The sequence below is a fragment of the Triticum dicoccoides genome, chromosome 2B, assembly GCF_002162155.2.
Source record: "Triticum dicoccoides isolate Atlit2015 ecotype Zavitan chromosome 2B, WEW_v2.0, whole genome shotgun sequence".
Lineage (NCBI taxonomy): Eukaryota > Viridiplantae > Streptophyta > Magnoliopsida > Poales > Poaceae > Triticum > Triticum dicoccoides.
This window is the reverse complement of record NC_041383.1, coordinates 377,772,214-377,796,673: the sequence shown is the minus strand read 5'-3', so window position 1 is coordinate 377,796,673 and position 24,460 is coordinate 377,772,214. Positions and strand designations below refer to the sequence as shown.

The 24,460-nt window shown below is 54.9% G+C and overlaps 1 protein-coding gene across 3 annotated transcripts in view; it reads left to right on the top strand.

Moving 5' to 3' along the window:
• The window catches only part of LOC119363747 (pentatricopeptide repeat-containing protein At2g41720-like), a 74,644-nt gene extending 54,934 nt beyond the window's left edge, over window positions 1-19,710 (top strand). For 2 of the 3 annotated variants that reach the window (XM_037629114.1, XM_037629116.1), the window contains 2 exons: window positions 19,165-19,320; window positions 19,396-19,710. In XM_037629114.1, coding sequence (XP_037485011.1) covers window positions 19,165-19,190 — 26 coding nt within the window. In that variant the 3' untranslated portion in view covers window positions 19,191-19,320; window positions 19,396-19,710. Of the gene's footprint in view, window positions 1-19,164; window positions 19,321-19,395 lie in introns of those variants that run through there. The other variant, XM_037629115.1, reaches the window with a different exon arrangement.
• The last annotated feature ends 4,750 nt before the right edge of the window (window positions 19,711-24,460 follow it).

The following is a 24,460-nucleotide window of genomic DNA, read 5'->3' as shown; positions in this document are numbered from 1 at the left end:
CCTGACACAGGCCCCTGCTCCGGTTGTGCAGATCCCCCCCCAGCCACCGGCCCCAGCCACGGTCGCGCACGTGAGCGCTGCTGCACCAACGCGCATCATCATGTCGCGCACTGTTGAGATGGTGGAAGCGGAGGAGGTGCTCAGCCGGGCGATGGTGGCCACCATCACTGGGACTCGTCCCCAGGTGTCCGCCGACGACGTTGCTGAGCTCCTCTACTCCACGTTCGGTTTTGAAGAAGGCGACTTCACCACCCACCTCCACAAGCCGGAAGATTTCCTGATCATCTTCGGCTCCCGCGCCTCCAAGGACCGCATGAACGGCGACCACTACATTCGATGCCCGCGCTTCTCACTGTCGCTTCGCCCCTGGTGCAAGCTTGCCCACGCCGGCTCCGGTGGGTTCGAATACCGCGTCGAGCTCGAGCTCCGCGGCATCCCCGCCCATGCCTGGCACTTAGCGACGGCGGAGCACATCCTCGGGACCGGGGTCTGGATTGAGCGCCTCCATCCGCAGACACGCTCCCGCGCCGACTTGGCCACGTTCCGCCTCTCTGGTCGCGCGCACGACCCTGCCGACATCCGCCGCGCTGCGACACTGGAGATCGTCGAGGTCGCTCCGGGACGCACCGCCTCCTTCGCCCCCACGGTCACCACCCTCACATACCCCATCACCATCGCCCTTGCCCGATCCGACGTAGACCGAGCTCGCGCCCCCTCTGGTCATACAGCTCGCCCAGATGGCACGGGTGACAGGCGCACGGCGGCTGATGGCGACGCCGATGCCGGCCAGGGCCCAGGACGAGGCTGTTCGCGTCGCCGCGGCCGCAAGCGCCGCCGCACTCCGCTGCTCCGGAGGGACGGGCCGACAGCATGACTGTCGACGCTGCCGGCTGGACGCACCCCCGTGGCCAGCACCGCGCTGACGGCCTAGCCGTCGCCGATCGCTGGTCCGGAGTCTGCAACGCCGTGCGCGCAGACACGCCACCGCCCGTACCGTCGCCGGCCCGATGTATGGACGCCTGGCCCACCGCCTGCACCCAGGGCCACCCCTCTCGTCACAAAGCTAAAAGAGGAAAGAGGGGAGGAAAGAAAAAGCGTGAAAGAAAGGAGGCTGCGCTCACCAAGGCTGCGGCGGCAGCAGATCCCAGGCCGACAGGATCGCCTCAGCGGGAGTCCGTGCATGCCCCCCCCCTGCTGGCCCCTATCCACTGCCCCCGACAAGATCGCCTCAGCAGGGGGACACGCATGTCGCTGCCCCATCTGGCCCCCAACTGCTGGCGCCAACCCCACCCCCCACCTCTGACGCCGGGCCAGACGCGGCCCCGTCGCATGCGTCGCCTAGCGACCGGGTGGGCACGGCGACTGTTGTTGAGCCCACATGCAGTGCGGTCCTGGACACCCACCCAATGGTGCCGCCCGTCGACACAGTGGATGATGATCCTTTGTCGGGACAAGATGTCAGTTCGTGCACATCAGCGCCTACGGCCGCCGCACCACATGCTGATCTTCCCGCGCGGGCGGACGCACGGGACTTCCAACCTGGTGCCGTCCAGCCGCCAACCCATGGCCAGCTGATTGCTCCGACTGCTGATGTGCCTGATGGCCAGCCCGCAAGCCCTGAAGCGGCCCACACACAACTGCAGATCCTTCAAAGACCCCAAAACCTGGACTCTCCCAGGCCACCGCCCTCCGGCCCTCTCGCTGACGGCCCATTGGAGGAAGATGCAGTCCAGACGCCAACGCCGACCATCAGAAGTGCGACGCGCTTCGCGTCCCCCCCCTGTCACGCTCCGCCGCAGCCGCCCGCGTGCCCCCTCGACAAGCTCTTGGACCCTTGGCGACTTTCTCGCCGCGGCCACCAGGCAGCTCAGCTCGGTCCTCCCCGCTCCGGGCCGTAAACCGAGAAGACAGCCGCTGAGCTTCGCCCAACCTCGGCGCGGGCGCTCGGCCACCGTGGCCAAGACGAAGATCGGGGCACCGCCGACTGCCGCACGCCGCACGCAGGTGCAAATACTGCGCACGCTCGGCATCGTTGACGCGGATCAGGCGATCACCCCGGAGGCCATGAAAGCTTATGATGACATCTTTGCCGCGCCGATTCCCAAGACGGTCCTTGCGGCCATTGCGGCACTAGTTGGGCGCGAGCTTCCCGCCGACCCCTCTGTCGCACCGGTTACTACGGTCATCGCTGGCAGGCCCATCGAGGCCTAGCTGTGCGCTTGTACCCCCTGTGTCGATCATGCTTTTATGGATCATGGACCGAAGATTATCGTCTGGAATGTGCGCGGACTAAACACCCGCGCTAGGCGCACCGCCATTCGCTCGCTGGTCGTGTCTACCGACGCATCGATCGTCTGCTTCCAGGAAACCAAGATGGAATTCATCCACATGTCCACTGTCCTCGAAACGCTTGGTTCGGACTTTGATGACTATGTTTACCTGCTGGCGATTGGCACTCGCGGTGGTATCCTGCTGGCCTGGAAGAGCAGGATGGTGACTGTTGACAATCACATGTTCAGCCCCAACACGCTCACCACCCAGGTTTCGACTCCATCGAGCGTGGACGCCCCCTGGTGGCTGACCATTGTATATGGGCCGCAGCAAGACCAGGAGAAGATCGCGTTTCTTCAGGAAATCCGCGACGTCCGTGCTAGCTGCGACGGCCCTTGGATGCTCTGCGGAGACTTCAACTTGATCTACCGAGACGAAGACAAGAACAACGGGAATATTAACAGACGCATGATGGGGCGCTTCCGTCGTGTTATCAACGACCTCGCGCTTAAGGAGGTTTACCTCAACGGTCGACGATACACATGGTCAAATGAGCAGACCCCGCCCACGTTGGTCCACCTCGACAGAGTCCTTTGCACCGCGGATTGGGAGGAGCGGCACGGCGAGTGCCACCTGCGCTGCCTTGCCTCGGTTGTTTCCGATCACAGCCCGCTCATGCTGGACTGCTCGCCCTCGCCCCCGATGCACCGGCGCTTCCAATTCGAGGAATACTGGACGCGCATTGCTGGCTTCCAAGACGTGGTTGCAGCTGCTTGGTTTTCGGTGGACGACCCGAGCCCGTTCCGCCGCATAATGCGGCGCATGAAGGCCACCGCACGCAGACTCACGAGCTGGAGCGCTCGCGCCGTGGGCAACATCCGTGCCCAGCTCGCGATCTCGCGCGAGCTGCTCCTGCGTCTTGACTCGGCCCAGGAGCTTCGTCAGCTCACGCCCCACGAAGACTGGCTCCGCCGACAGATCAAGCTGTCATACCTTGGCCTCGCTTCGCTCGAGCGAACCCTGGCTCGACAACGCGCGCGCATCTCTTCTCTCAAAGACGGGGACGCCAACACATCCTTCTTCCATCGCCAGTGCACTTATCGCAAGCAAAAGAACAGGATCCACTCCCTGTCGGTTGACGGCGTCGTGCTCACCGACCAGACTGACATGGCTGCGGCGGCCTTCGCGCATTATGATTCTCTGCTCGGGACCGATCGACCTCGAGATTGCGCCCTTGACCTGCAGCATCTCATCGAGCCGGCCGCCCTTGATGACCTGGAGGCCCCATTCACTGAAGACGAGATTTGGCAAGCCATCAAACGCCTGCCGGCGCGCAAGGCGCCCGGCCCGGACGGCTTTACCGCGGAGTTCCTTCGATCCTGTGGCCCGTCGTCAAGCACGACTTCATTTGCGCCTTCCAGCAGCTTCATTCGCTCCGTGGACGAGGATTCAGTTATCTGAACCAAGCGCTGCTCACACTCATCCCAAAGCGCGCCGACGCTGCCAGCCTGTTCGACTACAGGCCCATCAGCCTCATCCACCTCGTCGCCAAGATCTTCGCGAAGGTGTTGTCTCTCCGCCTCGCGCCCAAGCTCAATGACTTGATCAGTCCCATCCAGAACGCCTTCATCCACGGACGTAGCCTCCACGACAACTTCTTGATCGTGCGACAGTCGGCGCGCCTCCTCCACCAGCTGGGAGCTCCGCGCATCCTCCTCAAGCTTCATCTCACCCGCGCCTTCGACTCCGTCTCATGGCCCTTCCTCTTCGAGGCCCTGCGTCGATATGGGTTCGGTGATCGCTTCCTTGGCTGGATTGCCATCCTGCTCTCGTCGGCCAGCACCCGAGTCCCCCTAAATGGCGCGCCTGGCCCGGCGATCTCGCATCGATGTGGACTCCGCCAGGGCGACCGGTGTCACCGCAGCTCTTTGTGCTTGCTGTCGACACGTTGGGGCGCTTGTTTCGCCGGGCTGCTGAACTCAACATCCTGCAACAGCTGCACCCCCGTCGTGCGATCCCCATCATCTCGCTTTATGCCGACGACGTCATCCTCTTCTGCCACCCCTTACCCAGCGACACGTTGGCGGTCAGAGAGATTCTGCAGCTTTTTGGCAGAGCTTCAGGCCTGCGGATAAATTTTCAGAAGAGCACGGCCACGATGATTCGTTGCGTAGCCGAGGAGGTCGCTCCGGCCATCGCGACGCTGGGATGCCCCATCGCGCAGTTCCCCATCACCTACCTGGGTATCCCCCTCACCTTGCGACGCCCGACTGCTGCCCAACTGCAGCCCGTCGTCGACAAGACTGCCGGGAAGCTGCCCACTTGGAAGGCGCACCTCATGAACAAGGCTGGACGCCTCGCCTTTGTCAAATCCGTGCTCTGTGCAATTCCCCTGCATCAACTCCTTGTGCTCGCGCCGCCGAAGAAAGTCCTCAAACTCCTTGAGAAGATCCAGAGAGGCTTCCTCTGGGCTGGCCGCACCGAGGCTCAAAATGGCAACTGCCACGTGAACTGGCGCCGCGTCTGTCGCCCCACACACCTAGGCGGCCTCGGCATTCATGACCTGGAGCGCACGGGCCTTGCCTTGCGCACCAGATGGCTCTGGTTCGCGCGCACAGACGGAAACAGGGCCTGGGCTGGCCTCGATCTGCAGTTCTCCAGTGAGGAACGTGCATTCTTCTTTGCGTCCACCTCCATGGTCCTTGGCGATGGTCGGCGAGCATTGTTCTGGGAAGACCGATGGATCAACGGGCAATCCATCTCTGAGATCGCCCCCCAGCTATATGCCCTCATCCCCAAGCGCCGCCGCAAAATAAGAACAGTGGCCGATGGCCTCCAGGCGCACACATGGGCATCAGACATCCATGGCGCCCTTGGCATCCAAGAGATTGGCCAATACTTGCTAACCTGGAGGGCCATCGAGAATATCACTCTCTCTGGTGATCCAGACCAGCTCCATTGGAAGTGGAATGCTGCTGGCACATACACCGCCCAGTCCGCGTACCTAGCCACCTTCCATGGCTCTACTTCCTGCCCGGCATGGAAACTTAATTGGAAAGGCTGGGCCCCCCCGCGAGTGAAGTTCTTCCACTGGCTCGCTAGCTTGGGACGATGCTGGACAGCTGATCGTCTCGCTCGCCGCGGACTGCCGGACCCTCCTCGCTGCCCGCTATGTGATCAGATGCCGGAATCGATGAACCACCTGATCATGGACTGCCCCTTCACCAAGCAGATTCGGCACGACACCCTGTCTTGGCTGCACCTCCCTTGCAGTGCACCTAATGGTGAAAACTCCCTGTCGACCTGGTGGCACACGGCGCGCCAGACCACACCCAAGCTGATGCACAAAGGACTAACATCCGCGACGCTGCTGATCCCTTGGATGACCTGGAAGCATCGCAACGATTGTGTCTTCAATGCAGCCACCCCTTCGACTAGCGTCTTGGTTGCAAAGATCAAAGAAGAAGCTGCGCTCTGGGCGACCGCGGGTGCTCGAGGCCTGCGTGTCATCCTCCCACAGACCTGGGATGTACACTGAAGTTATTTTTTGTTTCTCGCCTGTAATGGTGCCTCCTAGGAGGATGTAACAAACTATCTCTCTCTTTGCAATTTAATGAAACGCAAAAGCCTTTTTGCGTTTTCTCAAAAAAACCTATGATGGCACGGAGGACCCCCTAAACTGGCTCAACCAGTGCGACTGGTTCTTTCGCGGGCAGCGAACCCTCGCATCGGAGCGTGCCTGGCTCGCCTCCTACCACCTCCGCAGCGCGGCACAGACGTGGTATTACGCCCTCGAGCAGGACGAGGGCGGCATGCCCCCTTGGGAGCGCTTCCGCGAGCTCTGCCTCCTCTTTGGGCCTCCGGTTCGTGGGAGCCGCTTGGCGGAGCTCGGTCGCCTTCCCTTCACCTCCACAGTCAGGACTTCGCCGACCGCTTCCAGGCCCTGGCGTGCCACGCTTCGGGCGTGACGGCGCAGCAGCAGGCCGACCTCTTCATCAGGGGCCTTCGGATCACATCTACGTGGACGTGGAGCTTCGCGGACCTCAGGATCACCAGACGGCCATGTACTACGCCTGCGCCTTCGAGTGTCGCGCCCAGGCTATGCAGCAGGCAGCCCCGGCTCGAGGAGGTCGACAGGCCACCCGGCAGGCCCCGGCGCCGGGCCGGCCACCCCCGGCCGCGACGCGGCCCTTCCGTCGGCTCTCTCCGGCGGAGCAGATGGAGCGGCGACGCCAGGGCCTCTGTTTTAACTGCGACGAGCCCTATACGCCGAGCCATGTCTGCCCTCGCCTCTTCTACTTGGAGACGGCCGACTACATCGAGGAGGACACCCTGACCAATGGGGCCGACGCACTGCCACCCCCAGCGGCTGCGGATAGGGCTGGAAAAAAAGCTCGAAGCTCGTGAGCTAAACAAGTAGCTCGTGGCTCGGCTCGAATCAACTCGAACTCGAAGAATAACGAGTCGAGCCGAGCTTTAGTTTAAGATCATTTATAGACCAAGTTAAACGAGTCAATCTCACGAGTACTCGTGTAACTCGTTGGGCTCGATACAATAGATCAGCCACTCCCAATACAAAGAAAGATCAGCCACTAAACAACCTACGTCCCAAGCGCACAACCCAAGGCCGAGCAGTTGAAGGCCTAGCCTCCTAGGAGACTCATGTGTTACAAGAAAATTACAATTGTTTAGTGATATATATGTTTAATATATACATAATCATTTTTATCATATTTGAGGGCTTTATGTTTATATCTTAAACGAGCTTAACAAGCTAAACGAGCCAGCTCGCGAGTTATACGAGTCGAGCCAATCTTGGGTTTGAGCTCGTTATAGTAACGAGTCGAGTCGAGCTAGCTCGTTAACGAAACGAGCTCTAGCGAGTCGAGCCGAGCTGGCTCGACTCGGCCTGAATTCCAGCCCTAGCTGCGGAGGCCGCACCCGCCGCCGCCCCGGCGACGGCACTCGTGGTCTCTTTCCACGCGCTCGCGGGCATCCGCGACGAGCGGACCATGCTGTTGCCGGTGATGATCCACGGCGAGCGCTTGGTGGCCTTGGTGGACATAGGCTCCACCCATAACTTCCTGCCCGAGGCTACCATGCGGCGCTTAGCACTTCAGCCGACGGGCGGGGAGCAACTTCGGGTCACGGTGGCCAACGGCGATCGCCTCCGATGTCATGGACTCGCCCGGGACGTCCCCATCACCATCGGCGACGAACACTTCTCTATCACATGTGCGGGCATCGACTTGGGCTGCTTCGACTTCCTTCGGACCCTCAGTCCCATCCTTTGGGACTTCGACGCTCTGACGATGACCTTCTGGCGACTGGGCCGCCGCATCCGGTGGGACGGCATTGGGGGCGCCGCTCCGGCGACGCCGCAGCTCTAGCTGGCTGCGGCAACCTCTGAGGCCGAGCATCCCCTACTGGATCACCTCCTGCAGCAGCACAACGACCTCTTCGACGAGCCACAGGGCCTTCCACCGGCCCGGGTGTATGATCACCGTATTCATCTACTGTCGGGCTCCGCACCGGTGGCAGTTCGTCCTTACCGCTATCCGCAGCTGCAGAAGGACGAGTTGGAGCGGCAGTGTGCACTCATGCTCGCCGCGGGCATCATTCGGATCTCCACGTCGCCCTTCACCGCGCCGGTCCTCCTTGTCCGCAAGTCGGACGACACGTGGCGCTTCTGCATTGATTACCGCGCCCTTAATGCGCTCACACTCAAGGATAAGTTTCCTATTCCGGTGGTCGATGAGCTACTGGACGAGCTCCATGGGGCGTGCTTCTTCACCAAGCTCGATCTCCGGTCGGGGTACCACCAGGTGCGCATGCACCCGGACGACATCGCCAAGACGGTGTTCCGGACTCACCACGGCCACTTCGAGTTCTTGGTGATGCCCTTTGGCCTAGCCAACGCGCCGGCAACCTTCCAGGCCCTGATGAATGACGTTCTCCGTCCCTACTTACATCGGTTTGTGCTCGTTTTCTTTGATGACATTCTTATCTACAGCGCCTCGTGGGCGGAGCACCTCCAGCACGTCGCCATCGTCTTCAACGAGCTTCGGGCGCATCATCTTCATCTTAAGTGCTCGAAGTGCTCGTTCGGGACGCCTTCAGTCGCCTACCTCGGCCACGTCAGTTCGGTTGACGGGGTTGCTATGGATGCCGACAAGGTGGCGACCGTCGCTGCCTGGCCGACGTCGCACTCACCGCGGGCTCTTCGCGGTTTTCTCGGCCTCGCGGGCTACTACCGGATGTTTATCCGAGAGTCCGGCCTCATCGCGTCGCCCCTCACGCGTTTGCTGCGTCGCGACGCCTTCGCCTGGGACGACGAGGCGACGGCGGCATTCGAGGCCCTCAAGGGGGCCCTCACGACGGGTCCCGTTCTTCAGATGCCGGACTTTGACCTCCCATTCATGGTGGACTGTGACGCCTCGGGTGCGGGGTTCGGCGCCGTGCTTCATCAGGGCGATGGGCCTCTCGCCTTCTTCAGCCGACCCTTCGCTCCACGCCATCTTAAGCTCGCGGTGTACGAGCAGGAGCTCATTGGCTTGGTACAGGTTGTACGCCATTGGCGGCCCTATTTGTGGGGTCGGTCTTTCCGCATTCGCACGGACCACTATAGTCTCAAGTTCTTGCTGGACCAGAGGCTCTCGACCGTGCCGCAACATCAGTGGATCAGCAAGCTTTTAGGCTTCGACTTCTCCGTCGAGTATCGCCTGGGTCGTCTTAATACCGTGGCAGACGCCTTGTCTCGCCGCGACGCCGACCTCGACTCCACCGTCGGCGACTCCGAGGGGGCGGCGCTGTACGTCCGCTCTGGGCTGACCTTCGGCCTCTTCGACGACATTCGCCGGGCGACGGCGACCGCCGCCGCCGCCGTCCTTCTTCAGCAGCAACTGGCGGCCGGCGACCTGGAGGAGCCTTGGCGCTTCACCGACGGCCTGCTCCTCCATGGGCGCCGCGTCTTCGTACCGGCGCATGATGATCTCCGTCACCAGGTGTTGCTGCTAGCCCACTCTGGCTGGCCATGAGGGTGTGCAGAAAACCCTCCATCGCCTCCGCGCCGGCTTCTACATTCCTGGTGATCGAGCCATGGTCCGTGACTGGGTTCGGTCTTGTATGACGTGCCAGCGCAACAAGACGGAGACATTATGGCCGGCTGGTCTGCTTCAGCCCTTGGAGGTGCCGTCTCAGGTCTAGGCAGATATATCCATGGACTTCATCGAGGGCCTTCCCAAGGTGGGCAGCAAATCGGTCATTCTCACGGTGGTCGACCGCTTCTCCAAGTATGCTCACTTCATCGCGCTGGGCCATCCGTATACCGCCGCGTCCGTGGCCCGTGCCTTCTTCGACGGCATCGTCCATCTTCACGGTTTCCCCTCTTCGATCGTCAGCGACCGAGACCCGGTGTTCACGGGCCATGTCTGGCGCGACCTCTTCAGGATGGCCGGCGTCAAGCTCCGCCTGAGCACGGCCTTCCACCCTCGGACAGACGGCCAATCTGAGGTGGTTAACAAGGTGATTGCCATGTATTTGCGTTGTGTTACAGGTGATCGCCCTCGGGCCTGGGTGGATTGGCTCGCTTGGGCGGAGTACTGCTACAACACCTCCTATCACTCCGCCCTGCGTGCTACGCCATTTGAGGTGGTCTACGGCCGGCTGCCCCCGCCTATCTTGCCGGTGGACCCGGCGACGGCTTGGACAGAGGCAGCAGGCGACCTTATCCGCACCCGTGACGAGATGCTTGCGGAGGTCCGTCAGCGTCTCATTCAGGCCCAGCAGCTGGCCAAGCATTACTATGACGGCCACCATCGCGAGGCGGAGTTTGCGGTGGGTGATTGGGTGTGGCTGCTTCTTCTCCACCGCTCTACGCAGTCACTGGACCCGCGCACGAAGCGCAAGCTCGGGCCTCGCTACGCCGGGCCCTTCGCCGTCTTGGAGCGCATCGGACAGGTGGCCTACCGCCTTCAGCTTCCGGCCGGTGCTCGCATCCACGACGTCTTCCATGTGGGGCTGCTCAAGCCTTTCCGTGGGGACCCTCCTGCAGGCCCTTCCACGCTTCCTCCGACCTTCGATGGACGCCTTCTTCCGGAACCGGAGAAGGTGTTGCAGGCGCAGCTCCGTCGCGGAGTCTGGTTTGTCTTGATCTAGTGGACGGGCCTTCCGGCGCAGGAGGCTACTTGGGAGCAGCGTGACGACTTCCACCAACACTACCCAGACTTCCAGCTCGAGGACGAGCTGTTTGCGCAGGCGGGGAGAGATGTTATGACCGGTTTAGCTTATAACCGGAGGAGGCCCACCGGGCAGTAGTTAGGGGCTTGGCCCACAAGTTATCTTAGGCTATTCGTATTGAGGTTATAAATACTAGATGTAGAACACTTTTGAGAGCAACCAATAAGAATATTATTATTCATGTTGCCCGGCTCCTAGAGGAGCCGGAACCCTAGCCGCCTCCAACCCTAGCCGCCGCCGCCATCTCCCTCCTACGCGACGGCACCCAGCCGCCGGCGCGCCCGCTCATCACCTCGCCCCGCTCCATCCTTCCCCTACAACCTCCGGAGCAGATCCGGTAGGACCCCTGGTTCTACCAGGAACATCGTTTTCCTTTTCCACCAAAGGTTTACGCACGGTTTGGCCCAGACTACAATGTAAAGTTTACAGACCAATCGAGGCCACACAAAAAAAAACGAACGTATCAACGATAGCCGGCCTCCCTCTCCCCCATCCTGCACGCCAGCAACTTCCACGTCGTTGAGCGCCATTGCGGCCGGTACTGTCTCCCAGATGGAAGTGGTGAGGAGCTTGAGCTCGGCCAGGATGCGTGCTAGCACCGGGAACGTGGTGATGGAGAGCGCCATCCCCATGTCCGCGATGGCGGACGCGCGGCGCCTGCTCTGCCTGACAGAGCGAAGGTCAAGCTGGAGGCTGACAGGGAATAGGAAGAAAAAGAGGCCGAGGCTGGCGATGGACCCGAGGACCGGTGTCGTGTTGTCCTCTTGTGGCCGCCGGGCGTAGTGCACAAGAGAATTTCTCCAGATCTGCCATTTCTTTTCTTCCCCGCTTCCTTGCTCACCTTCCTCCTTCCCAAGGCGAGCATCCGCGGTAGATTGGTTCGATTTTCATACGATCTTTAGATTTCCTCCCCTTCAATTCATTTGCCTCCACACAACCACTCCAATTAATACTCTCAATCTGGTGAGTGAAATACAGTTGGTGGTGTTACGGGCCAGTGGTGCCTCAACATACAAGAGCCGGCCCGGGCCCCCCTAGGCTGGTTATGCCTTGGGCCGACGTATCGGCTCATGGGCCTTATGAAGATAGGACTCGGAAGCCTTGAAGTACACGACAAGGACTCTAGAACCGACTAGGATCATGTAACCCTAGACCCCGGTACCCATATAAGTCGGGGCTAGGCTAGTCGATAGGACATGAACCCAAGAGTTGATACTCAATCCCTCGATCACCTTTGTAACCCCTATACACAATCAATACAATCGAGCAGGAGGTAGGGTTTTACCTCCGTGAAGGCCTAGACCTGGGTAAGCTCTCTCTTGTTGCCCATCTAATCTACTTGTCTGGCCAGAGTAGTCGTAGCCAAACACAGGATATTACAGCGAAAATGATACGGGTGTGTTCTACATGTGCCCACTAATATACATCGGTAATCATTTGCAGTTGTAAAGTCGTACAGGGCTTCCAAACACAGTCTTAGTGGTTTACATAGGCATATATTATCTTCAACAAACTTGGACTTTTCTGGATTTTTCTTTTGGAAATATCCTACCAGAAGGGAAAACGGTAATTTCTGGTTTCTGCTACTTTGGTCACCGTCTGGATCTAGAATCTGGAACTCTACCATCTTCTTTCTTGGGCGTTGCTTCTTTGGCGCAAAGTACTGGGCATGTTTGGTTGCGTGCAGCACCCCAACAAGGCCTTAGGGAAGCAATTTTGGCATATTTGCTTGCCTGGCCTGCACTGAAATCTTGGCCCGCACGCTTCTTAAAGCACTGCTCGGCCTGGCTAAGGAGGAACTCTTGAATCGGCCTTTTTCCCAGAGCCAGACTCCAGTGAGGCACGCGTGGCCCTCGCCGGTACCCCTTGGGAAGCGGGAGAGACGAGACGACATTACTGCCCACTCCTCTTCCCTCACCGCCCAAATTCCCGATTCACACCCCTTTCTCACCGGCCTTTCATTTGCACCGATGGCCGCTGATGCTCCACCACCCCGTCGCCCGACTCCTTGCCCCGCCGATGATAGCAACCACGACTGTTGGCTTGCTGCCATGACGAAGTGGGGGCCTCACCCCCGGGCAGTTGGCGAGGATGCTGAAGGCAGGCCCCTTCCCCCCATCTGCACTAAGCCACTGGCAGTGGCGAGGAGTGCGGAGGTGACGTCGGCCGCTGGAGGGGCGGGGATGTTGTCTTTCTGCCGGAGTTTGCTTCGGCGCCATCCGCTCCCGCTCCACCTCTAGGGTACTCTGAAGTACTCAATGTTGCTTCTTCAGTTGTGCAGATCCTGTTTAGCGGTTAGGGTGTTTTAAGGTGGTTGCTAGGATTGATTTTGCATAGCACCGGATCGATTTTGCATATTTTGCACCGATTCGATAGACTTTAGCACTGATCAGCACCAGATTGATTGGATCAGATTTTGGCACTGATTATGCAGTGAGTGTCGATTTAGGGTTAGATTTGGGGGGAATCTAAGTTCGATGAGGGGGTAGATCAGTCCTATTTATGGGAAGGACAGTTTGATTAAGGACCATGTTGAGTATTGATCTTCACTGATGTGCAGTCCATATATTAGGGTGATCATTGGTATGAGGGTTCGTCTACGCATTGTAGTCTGATACTTGTACAAGCTCTCCCCTTCTACATGACAACATGCAGTGAAGATCATCACCCTGGACATGCACATTGTGATCCTACACATTGTAGTTCGGTTTACAGTATAGTTCGGTGGTGTGTGTTGAGCCTAATGTTCTTCATTGCTGCGCTTTGCGGGCAATGAGGATCCGGGCAGCTGCTCCAAGGGCAAGGTTATAGTAGAAAATGTCTCTGAGGCGTCGGGGGAGGCCAAGGAATGTTGGTCTGCAAGGTGCTAAAAGCAGCTGGGTAGGATCTACTTCCGATCCCCGATGCCTTCCATGAACACATGAACCCCAGTGCAAGGTGCTAAACGTCATGAAGTCATTCTTAGGATGAACGCCGGTTGCAACTGGAGGGTGAAGCTCTGGGATGTCAACGAGGAGGCTTGCCATTCATCAAGGGTGGGCTGGCTTTGCCATAGCTTGGAGTTGAAGATCGGGCACATGCTCACTTTCAAGGTCCTGACTGAGGATAGTTTCAAGGTGATCGTGTTCGACCTTTTCGGCGTTGAGGTGGTGATTAAGTGCGGCCAGCACGACCCATCACTTGCAATGAGAATTGTAACGCCTGTTCGTTAGTCTGTCGGTCCTGGACTATGCATGGTTTTCTCTGTGCTACTATTATGTCTGTTCGTGTGTGGTTGTCTGTGTGCTACTATTATGTCTGTTTGTTAAGACTTTGTTTTAATCTGTGTGTTAAAGTGGTTTAATCTATGTTCCTCACTTTTGTTGTGCTAGTAACCTCACCACTCAAAGAAGAGACCATACCGCATGTCTTGCATGTAACCAAACAACAGCTAGTTGTATCTGGTGAGGAAAGACTTGCAAGCAAACGGCGTCTACTTTTTGTCATGCAGCTTAGATTTTGGTGGGTAACGAAATGCAGTGCAGAACATGGTTTACTGCCTGTATTTGAGCCAGGCTGAACCAGGCCACAAATGCAGAGATCCACGCATGAAACCAAACTCGCCCATCACTTCTAAAGGACAGACCCAGTGCATAGAAGCTCCCACACAAGGTGGGGTCTGTGGAGGGACTATAGGAACCTAGTTTTACCCCTGCAAAGTGCAATGCAGAGAGGCTGGTTCGAACCCGGGACCTCTTGGCACAAGTGGGGAGGACTTCACCACTGCGCCAGGCCTGCCCTCTACACACCCATCACTTCTATCAAAGTAGTTTTATTTGGGAGTGAATTGCAGAAAACATCGACTTTGAAGGCTCGAAACAGGCTTTCGCTCCGCTTTATATATAAAGCACCAACCAAACAAAGTACACGGCCGATTGATACAAGGGGTAGCCCTCAAACAATGCCAATCCTAGGCTAAGCGGATCACACAACATGAACGTCGACAACGCTACTGAAATAGTAGAGTACATGAGGAACTGAGAACAACACCACACTAAGCCCTATATCACCTAAGTTCCACGACAACGCCCCTAGGAGGGAGAACGACGCCAAGCGTCGTTGTTGCCGAGTCCCAACAGACATAGGTTTTCACCCGGAACCCAGACACGGAGAGGGGCACCACGACGATGTCTTCAAGAAGATAACGGCGCCCACGAGCGTCGCCGTCGTCGGCGACAAAGCGCAGAGTATTTGCTCAGCAACTCCCCGGCGTTACCAAACGAGGTCTTCAGGGCCAGCGCGACGAGCCCAGAACTCCTGATCCGGATCGGGACACCGCCATCGTTAGAGACAAAGAGCGCGTCCGAGCCACCCGCTGCACCACCTCTCGCCGCCCACACGACCAAGAGAGAATGCCAGCACCGCCGCCATGGTGCCTGCCTGAGAGCCAACCATGCAAACCGCCATCCGGGGCCGCCACCCCGGCATCCATGTCCAAGGCTCCACTAACCGTCCGCGTCATGGTGCATCCACCAAGGTAGGAGTCAAAGGGATCTCCTTCCACTCCTAGCCCGGCATCAGTCACTGAGTATGGGTCGACGCCTCCATGGTAGGAGGTACCCACGCCTGCATCTCCAGCCGGTCCCGGTGGACCGGGGGAGACACTACCCCATGACTCCCGACGGCCGTCGCCGAGCGTGCTCACACGAGGCATGTCCATGAACTTTAGCGGCGATTTGCCTAACAGTGCAGTGGATCCCCGACCACCACCAACTCCCATCGTACCCGCGAGAGAGGGACCACAACGCCCACGGACTCCACTCGGATCGAACCCAAGCATACCAACCCGGAGTGCGAACTCCAACTTGCCCTAGGCCCTGACAAGATCCGCCCGAGCACGAGCCCCGACTTGCCTCCATGCCGTCGACCTACAACTAGGAGGAGGTTGCTTCCGCCACCCAGCGCCACCGGCAGCGGGATGACACCCAACTCCTTGCACCGCCACCCCCACCGACCCGCACCACTTGATGAGGCCAACCTAGCCGCCGCCGCCACTGGCCACCCCATCATGGCATGCCCCCACTCCAGCCACCTCCAGCACCCAAGGATCGTCGGAGACAGCCGGACCTCGCCGCCTCAGCCCGCGTCGCCCCTGAGTGCAGCAGGCTGGAGGAGCAGCCCGCCAGATCTGGATCGGACAGCGGCAACCCCTACGTAGCCCACCCTGCGCAGGCGCGCACCACCTCCCCCCCCAGCAGCCCACCACGCGCCACCAACAGCCGTCGCTGTCGCCGGGACGGCCGCCGTCGTCGTGCCGCCGCGCCCTGCCCAATGCCGCGCACACACCCGAGGACGTTGCCCCGCGCCAGCCGTCCCCGCGCGGAGGGTGAAGAGGGCCTGCCGGCGCCGCGCTCTGGCGGAGGCGTGGGGAGGAGATCGAGGAGGGGTGGGGGCTGGCGGCGGACGGTGTAGGGTTTCGCCCCCCGCTCGCGGGAGCGGGTCGGGCGAGGGGTCTGCTATTTAGTTTCTTGTCCCGACATTGAAGGCTAGGGCTGAGGAAACCACACTTCTACAGTTTTGCGCCAAAAACCACTAATGCTGAGGCTAATTTTTTTGCAAAAAACACTAGTTGACAACTTAGACCGTTTTGAGCATGATTATGACAGGTGGATTCCGCAAATGATGACAGGTGGATTCCACAAATGATAACGCCACCACGGTAAATAAGTTTAGACGGGGTATTTTTGCCAAAAACTCCTTCCCTCCTAAGAAAAACTCTCTCGCCTGCCCCAATCCAGATTGGGATCGGGTTTCGCACCATCGCCCTCCTCCCCTGCCAGCTCCTTAGTCATGGCCGGAGCTCCTTCCTCTCTCTCTTCCTACCGGTTGCCGTGGAAGGCGACGGGGAACTGAAGGGCGTCAGGGCACTGCACCTCGCCGCCGGCAGCGGGAAGCTGGAGGTGTGCGCATACTTGGTCGAGGGCCTGCTTGTGCCCGTGGATGCCCATACGAGGTCCGCCGGCGCACGACCCTGGTGGTGCCCTTGTCTGCCAGAGCACGACCAAACGAGGACATCGACCCGCATCTAGGCTAGCCAAACCATCCCCGGCCACCGCAGTGCGGATGCCCTCGAGCACGCCCCGCCACACGACCTAGGTGAGGTCGTCGACCCGCTGCTGTTGTGGCCCATTTGCGGCGGCGTGTTCCTTCAACGGCACCCCCCCCCTCCCCCGGCGATGAGACTCCATGGCCGGCGTGTTGTTGCTTTGCCCGCCTGTTTGGGGCTGATTGCTTTTTTTTGTGGTTTGAGTGAAGGATGCCCTGTAAATTACAGGGATTGTTTTGTAAATCTAGAAAATTCCACTGGTAACGATGTCTACAGTGAACCGTTACGCCACGTCATCATTTGAGGGACCCACCTGTTACCTGTCATAATCATGCTCAAAACGGTCTAAGCCGTCAACTAGTGTTTTTTTGCAAAAAATTAGCCTTGGAATTAGTGGTTTTTGGCACAAAACTGTAGAAGTGTGGTTTCTAGAACCCTAGCCTTCAATGTCGATGTTTTCTGCAATTCACTCTTTTATTTGGCCTGTGATCCTTGCTTCATATGTTTCTTGTATCAACAACAACAACAACAACAACAAAGCCTTTAGTCCCAAACAAGTTGGGGTAGGCTAGAGGTGAAACCCATAAGATCTCGCAACCAACTCATGGCTCTGGCACATGGATAGCAAGCTTCCACGCACCCCTGTCTATAGCTAGCTCTTTGTCGATACTCCAATCCTTCAGGTCTCTCTTAACGGGCTCCTCCCATGTCAAATTCGGTCGACCCCGCCCTCTCTTGACATTCTCCGCACGCTTTAGCCGTCCGCTATGCACTGGAGCTTCTGGAGGCCTGCGCTGAATATGCCCAAATCATCTCAAACGATGTTGGACAAGCTTCTCCTCAATTGGTGCTACCCCAACTCTATCTCGTATATCATCATTTCGGACTCGATCCTTCCTCGTGTGGCCACACATCCATCTCAATATACGCATCTCCGCTACACCTAACTGTTGAACATGTCGCCTTTTAGTCGGCCAACACTCCGCGCCATACAACATTGCGGGTCGTACCGCCGTCCTATAGAACTTGCCTTTTAGCTTTTGTGGCACTCTCTTGTCACAGAGAATGCCAGAAGCTTGGCGCCACTTCATCCATTCGGCTTTGATTCGATGGTTCACATCTTCATCAATACCCCCATCCTCCTGCAACATTGACCCCAAATACCGAAAGGTGTCCTTCCGAGGTACCACCTGGCCATCAAGGCTAACCTCCTCCTCCTCACACCTAGTAGTACTGAAACCGCACATCATGTACTCGGTTTTAGTTCTACTAAGCCTAAACCTTTTCGATTCCAAGGTTTGTCTCCATAACTCTAACTTCCTATTTACCTCTGTCCGACTATCGTCAACTAGCACCACATCATCCGCAAAGAGCATACACCATGGGATATCTCCTTGTATACCCCTTGTGACCTCATCCATCACCAATGCAAAAAGATAAGGGCTCAAAGCTGACCCCTGATGTAGTCCTATCTTAATCGGGAAGTCATCGGTGTCGACATCACTTGTTCGAACACTTGTCACAACATTATTGTACATGTCCTTGATGAGGGTAATGTACTTTGCTGGGACTTTGTGTTTCTGCAAGGCCCACCACATGACATTCTGCGGTATCTTATCATAGGCCTTCTCCAAGTCAATGAACACCATATGCAAGTCCTTCTTTTGCTCCCTATATCTCTCCATAAGTTGTCGTACCAAGAAAATGGCTTCCATGGTCGACCTCCCAGGCATGAAACCAAACTGATTTTTGGTCACGCTTGTCATTCTTCTTAAGCGGTGCTCAATGACTCTCTCCCATAGCTTCATTGTATGGCTCATCAGCTTAATTCCACGGTAATTAGTACAACTCTGAACATCCCCCTTGTTCTTGAAGATTGGTACTAATATACTCCGTCTCCATTCTTCAGGCATCTTGTTTGCCCGAAAAATGAGGTTGAAAAGCTTGGTTAGCCATACTATCGCTATGTCCCCGAGACCTTTCCACACCTCAATGGGGATACAATCAGGGCCCATCGCCTTGCCTCCTTTCATCCTTTTTAAAGCCTCCTTCACCTCAGACTCCTGGATGCGCCGCACAAAACGCATGCTGGTCTCATCAAAGGAGTCGTCCAGTTCAATGGTAGAACTCTCATTCTCCCCATTGAACAGCTTGTCGAAGTACTCCCGCCATCTATGCTTAATCTCTTCGTCCTTCACCAAGAGTTGGCCTGCTCCGTCCTTGATGCATTTGACTTGGCCAATATCCCTCGTCTTCCTCTCCCGGATCTTAGCCATCTTATAGATGTCCCTTTCACCTTCCTTCGTGCCTAACCGTTGGTAGAGGTCCTCATATGCCCGACCCCTTGCTTCACCAACAGCTCGCTTTGCGGCCTTCTTCGCCATCTTGTACTTCTCTATGTTGTCTGCACTCCTATCTAGGTATAGGCGTCTGAAGCAGTGGATCTCATATGTTACTTGTATCACTGTTCTAAATATGTTACTAGCATTGAGTGTCTGTTTCTCCAAGTACCTATACTAGCATTGCACTTTTTTTAATCTGAATGACCCATTTGAGCTTGCTCACACCAGATGCCTTGAGAGAGAAGATAACATGAGCTTTAAACGTGTATATGCACGTCTTTGGTGTGAAACAATTCAATCGCTAAATATGGTGGATAACACACTGCTGAGTTTGTTCTCTAAAGTTGTGGAGCAATGGATACTTCCCCCAGAAAGATTGACAAGGTAACATAACAATCGTAGGCCCAAAGTAATGATTTTGTCTAACTGATGCCTAACATTATTGCTGTTTCTTTCTAGATCAAGGTAAGATCTAAATATAGCCCAGTGGGGTGCTTGAAGAAGGATACAATGGCTATATCAAAGGTTTTATAATTCAAATGCTCAATGCTGCATCGTAGAACTGTAGACGCCGGGAAAAATATGTTTTTAAATAGAAGTACCATCCGTTTTCCCTACAAAGACAGTATAGATTATAGAGGATTATGTTTTTAAGAGTCAGTTCCATTTTTTACCCCCCAGTTACACATTTGTGACATGTTTTACCCCATTTAAGAGAAATTCCCCCATTTAAACCCATTTAACTGAAATACTACTGGTTTTTACCCTTTTTAATATTTTTTTGGAGATCTGACAAGTGACAAGTCTGTTCCACAAATCACTGCTTATGTGGCATGCTTGGCTACCCGGTTTCATTCGATTCGGCCGTAGTAGCGGGATGCGCCATGATCTACTGGATCGCTGCCGTTCCGATACATCTCCAGATAATCAGTTGCTTCGGTTTCGGTCACCAACGAGATGCTGTCGTCTATGGCATCTTCGTGGAGGAATGTATTTTATAGTTTGCAAAACTAGTCAAGCTTTAATCTGCATTAACATTAACTACGATGAATGCTTGCGTGATCATTAAATGGGAATTTTGGCAAAAAGACCACCTACCCAGTGGAATTGGCAGAAGGGATATCTGCATGTGGTATTGCCAGATCTACCACCGTGGCAGGGCGCAGGCGCCAGCTCGGGAATAACAGGATTTCCCGACTGGTGGCGAGTTGCAATGGAACGGAGCCGTGGTGGTGGACCCTGCCGCGGTCTTGGGAATACCTCCATGTTTGATGACCCGGATAATAAACCCCATACACCTGTACAGTTGCGGTGTTACATTTCACAGCCCTTTAACTATGGCAAGCCAGTGGACACATGCACGAAAACAATGGTCTACAAACATTGTGAAAGGTTGTTACCCCGAATACCACCAACATGCACGAAAACAATGGTCTACAAACATTGTGAAAGGTTGTTACCCCGAATACCACCAACAGTTTGAACTTTTGGATGAAACCCATGGACTGAGCATGACGTTCAGATTGTCTTTGGTGCACAACGCATCTCAACCGAGTGTGTGAGAGATAGTGGCTTATGGCTGACTCGCTGCAACTTACTGTACCTGTGGTTTGTTGAGCCGTATAACCAAGAATGTCATGAGATAGTTCGGTCTCTATTAGAATATTCCACCACCTTTATCAAGATGTGTTGACGACGAACTCATAAGTAAGCTGTGAACTTCCTAAACAATTAACGCCTTTGTAATCTTGAAGTCTTCTTAATATAAAAAAACTCACACTACATAATTTTCAGGCTTAGCAATAGTGGCATGACTGGAGTGCCCACAACATTCAATGGATAGACGAGTGGAAAATGAAGCGCTAATAATTAGTGCATCAACCTAGGTAAATTTTTATTTATGGATAGACAAGTTGATGAAATTACTTCATACGCAGATCGTACAAGCAATGGTATTGCATCACCACACGTACTCGCCTAACCGGTCAACCAGCTCCGAGGCCAGACACATCTCAGATGAGAGGAGTAGTTGCAGGGACGGATTGGCAGTCATCGTCTTACTATCGTGACTACGCAGTAATCACAATTCAATTATTCGGGTTCATCATTTCAAAATTAGTTCAACCACATAACAACCCCATTTCGTTCAGGTTGATCAGTTCATAACAACCCCATGCGGATGCGAGGCATGCCAGCTAACAAAAAGTCAACCTTCGAGCATATTCAAGACATGGTCAAGAGTGGCGCCAAAAGATTAGGTTGCGGTAGAGGCAACGACATTTTCACTGGAGCATACAACATGCCGGAAGTGCGGTCATCAACACGGAGTGCAGCTCTGTCACCTAGACTGAGTGAGGCGCATATGAGCCAATGTGGGACAGTGTGGGAGGGTCCGAGTATGACAACGCCATTGCCACAACATGACCCATCTTGACTACTACGTCGTTCTCCTTCAGTAGCGTCGGGTCAAGGGTCGTCATCCCAGGAATAGGGCGCAGGCTTTGACTTGGATTCGATGCTTGAGGAGACTCGTTTACCGGACCCAATCGCGTACACAGGACATGGCTCATACAATCAAGGCGAGGGATCTCAACCGTATCTCTCCAGGTGAGGGATCTCGATGCCCAAGGAGACTCGTTTGCCAGAGATAAACCAGTACGATGAAAAATGGTTACACTAGAGGCGAGGAATCTCAGCAGGTATTATCTCACCCCTATCTACATTTTTGGTGCATTTGCCATGATATCACTAACGGTTTATTTTCATACAATTTTCTTTGGGAACTCATGTGATGCACGAGGTGGTAGGACAATACTCCTAAAGTCAAAGCCAGGGGTCACGACGCTAAAACACCACTCAAGTATGTGTTGGGAAACGTATAAAAAACAAAAGGTTCGCCCTACGATCATCCAGGAACAATACGAAGATGCATATAGGGTTTGGATCAACGATCATTACCGACTTCAGAGTGTAGCAAAAGTAGACGAGTCGGTGTAGATCATACTTGGAGTCCCTCAAACCGTTGATGACGATCTCGCGAACCACCCTTGAATGACCCCGCGAACGGAAAACCGAAAGCACAACCTCTCTACTTGGTTGCAAGCATACAGTCCTCACAATCCGGCAGCGCTTCGCCGTCCAGAACTAATCGTCGCCGGAGAATCAAAGGGGGGAGATTAGAATCACACTGGGCTTCTAATTATGAGGATTAGAGGAAGTAAGTCTAGCTCTAATTAGTCAATTAGGACCAACTAGAACTAGAACTAGATGAGCTAGAGGAGGCTCCAAAACTTGTGTAGACAATAGGGCCAATACCTCAAGTATATATAGGTTAGAAGGGGAAGGAGGGGCAACCACTGTCGGGGGATTGATTCTGAGCCACGGGAAATCCTCCAAAAACCCTGGTTCGAGCTCTAGGGGCTCGACTTTGTGTCTACGAGGCTACAAGCTAGGCATGGCGAGGACACGACGAGCTATCCAGGTTCGGGCCAGCTTGCGGTGTAATACCCTACTCTTGCTTGGTTGTATTGCTTGTGGACGATGCTCTTGGAGCTACAAGGTGAGCTGGAGCTCGGTGGGGCTAGCAATGGCGCTAGAGCTTGAGCAGGAGACGATGAACCGATCCCACGGTGGCCGCACTGCCCCTTAAATGGATGCCTTGGGCCTCTTCCTCGAAAATATGAGTGGGAAAGGGCTACCACAGGGCGACATTTGAGAGGGGACAGGCGCCGGTGCTTCCCCTGATGAAAGGTGGTCTTCGCCTGCAAAAGGTGTTGTCCATGACGCGCCAGGGGCTCCATGATGACCTCTGTCCCCTCTCAAATGAACATAAATGCCTTGGAAAAATGTGCATGTCCTCTGGTTAAGGTTTTAACCTTTTTCCAAAAATAATGAACATTTTTGAAGGGCATTTTGGGTTCATTGAAAAATATTTGAATTTGAACCAAATTGAATTCATCTGATGCGGGGGTTTGGTCATCCCCATTTCAAGATTTAAAAATTTAAACATGATGCATGGATGCTTATGCAGAGTCGGGCAAGGACGAAGCTAGGGCTGTGACAACTCACCCCCACTAAACAAGAATCTCGTCCCAAGATTCAAAACGTGAGGTAAGAAGACAGAGGGGACACAAAGCCAACTCAATCTTCACGATCCAGATTGCACTTTGTAGGAACGTTGATTCCTTGCATCATAACTAGATCTTGACATCTTTGCTTTAGAGATCTTTAACCAACACGTCAATGAGAAGAAAAGAGCTCTATAGGAATCGATCTTCTCGAAGATTGGGCAACTCACGGCCAACTCACGGAAGGAGACATAGTAACATCCCTCGAGTTGAAACACCAAACACACATAGAGATGGATGGAAGAATGACGAAGGTTCGAATGGGTAGGCAAAATTCCACGCTGAAGAAGATGGTGCGTGGTTTCAAGATAACGAGGAGTTATCTGCCATGATTCCATAACGACACCTTAGGCAAGGTGACTCGTAGGATTATTCCCTTAAGTGGCAAAAACAATTACTTTTGATATAGAGACCACTGAAACTCTTCATACCAGCCTAAGGCAATTCACAAACGATTGTTTAAAGGAGTTCTAAGAAATGGCATAATCAATTTAAAGAGGGAGCTAGGGTTCTGAGACAACTCGGCAATGGAAGGCACATTCGTATTGTTACCGAGGATATAACCCAATGACTGAGCGTGCTCTCAAGAACTTGAGCATTTCCATATTCATCAAGGTCTTACCAGCATCCGCAGCGAGGATCCTGGCAACACATCATACTACCATGATAAATAGTGATGGGCGATGCAGATGCAAAGGAAGACAACACTTTCTGAGATTTGTCCTTAGCAATGCTAAGGAACAGAACCTGGATGATCGACCAAGAGACATTTAGCACTCCGCTTCTAATGTTCTCCTTGATGTACTAGATATCACGATCATGCTTAAAAGCATGAACATGGCCATCAAGTACATGTTGGACTTCGGAAGCACAAAATCCATAAGGAACAACTTCTAGAATAAGTCATATGACATCATCATGGGAAGGTGGCTAAATTGTTGAATCAAGATACTACAATAATTGGCCTTCTGGCTAGATGGGGTAGCCACAACATCCACTTTATCGGTTTATAGGACCAATATTATAATTTTTGGAAAACGTTCCAACCATTATATCTGCCTGAGATTCAGATTTGGTTGATCACATGATACTCTAGACTCAGTAGGTCTGAAAGTGAAAGGTTGCAACACAAATCGACGAGATGACGTTGCAAGATTCTCGGGAAACGAACTACGATAGTAAGCTTCGAAACATGAGCCGGTTCTGCTACATACAAGTGAACATGTTGTCCAAGACAAGCATGGCCACGTAGAAGTCTTACAACAAAATACTACCGAGTTCAGGTTGGGAAACCATCATTGCGGATAATGAAGTCCTTGCATAAGTCATATGATTAGCTCTTATGAGGGAACTTCTTCTCCTTGAACAAGTCAATCAATTGCTTGGTGTGCTATAGA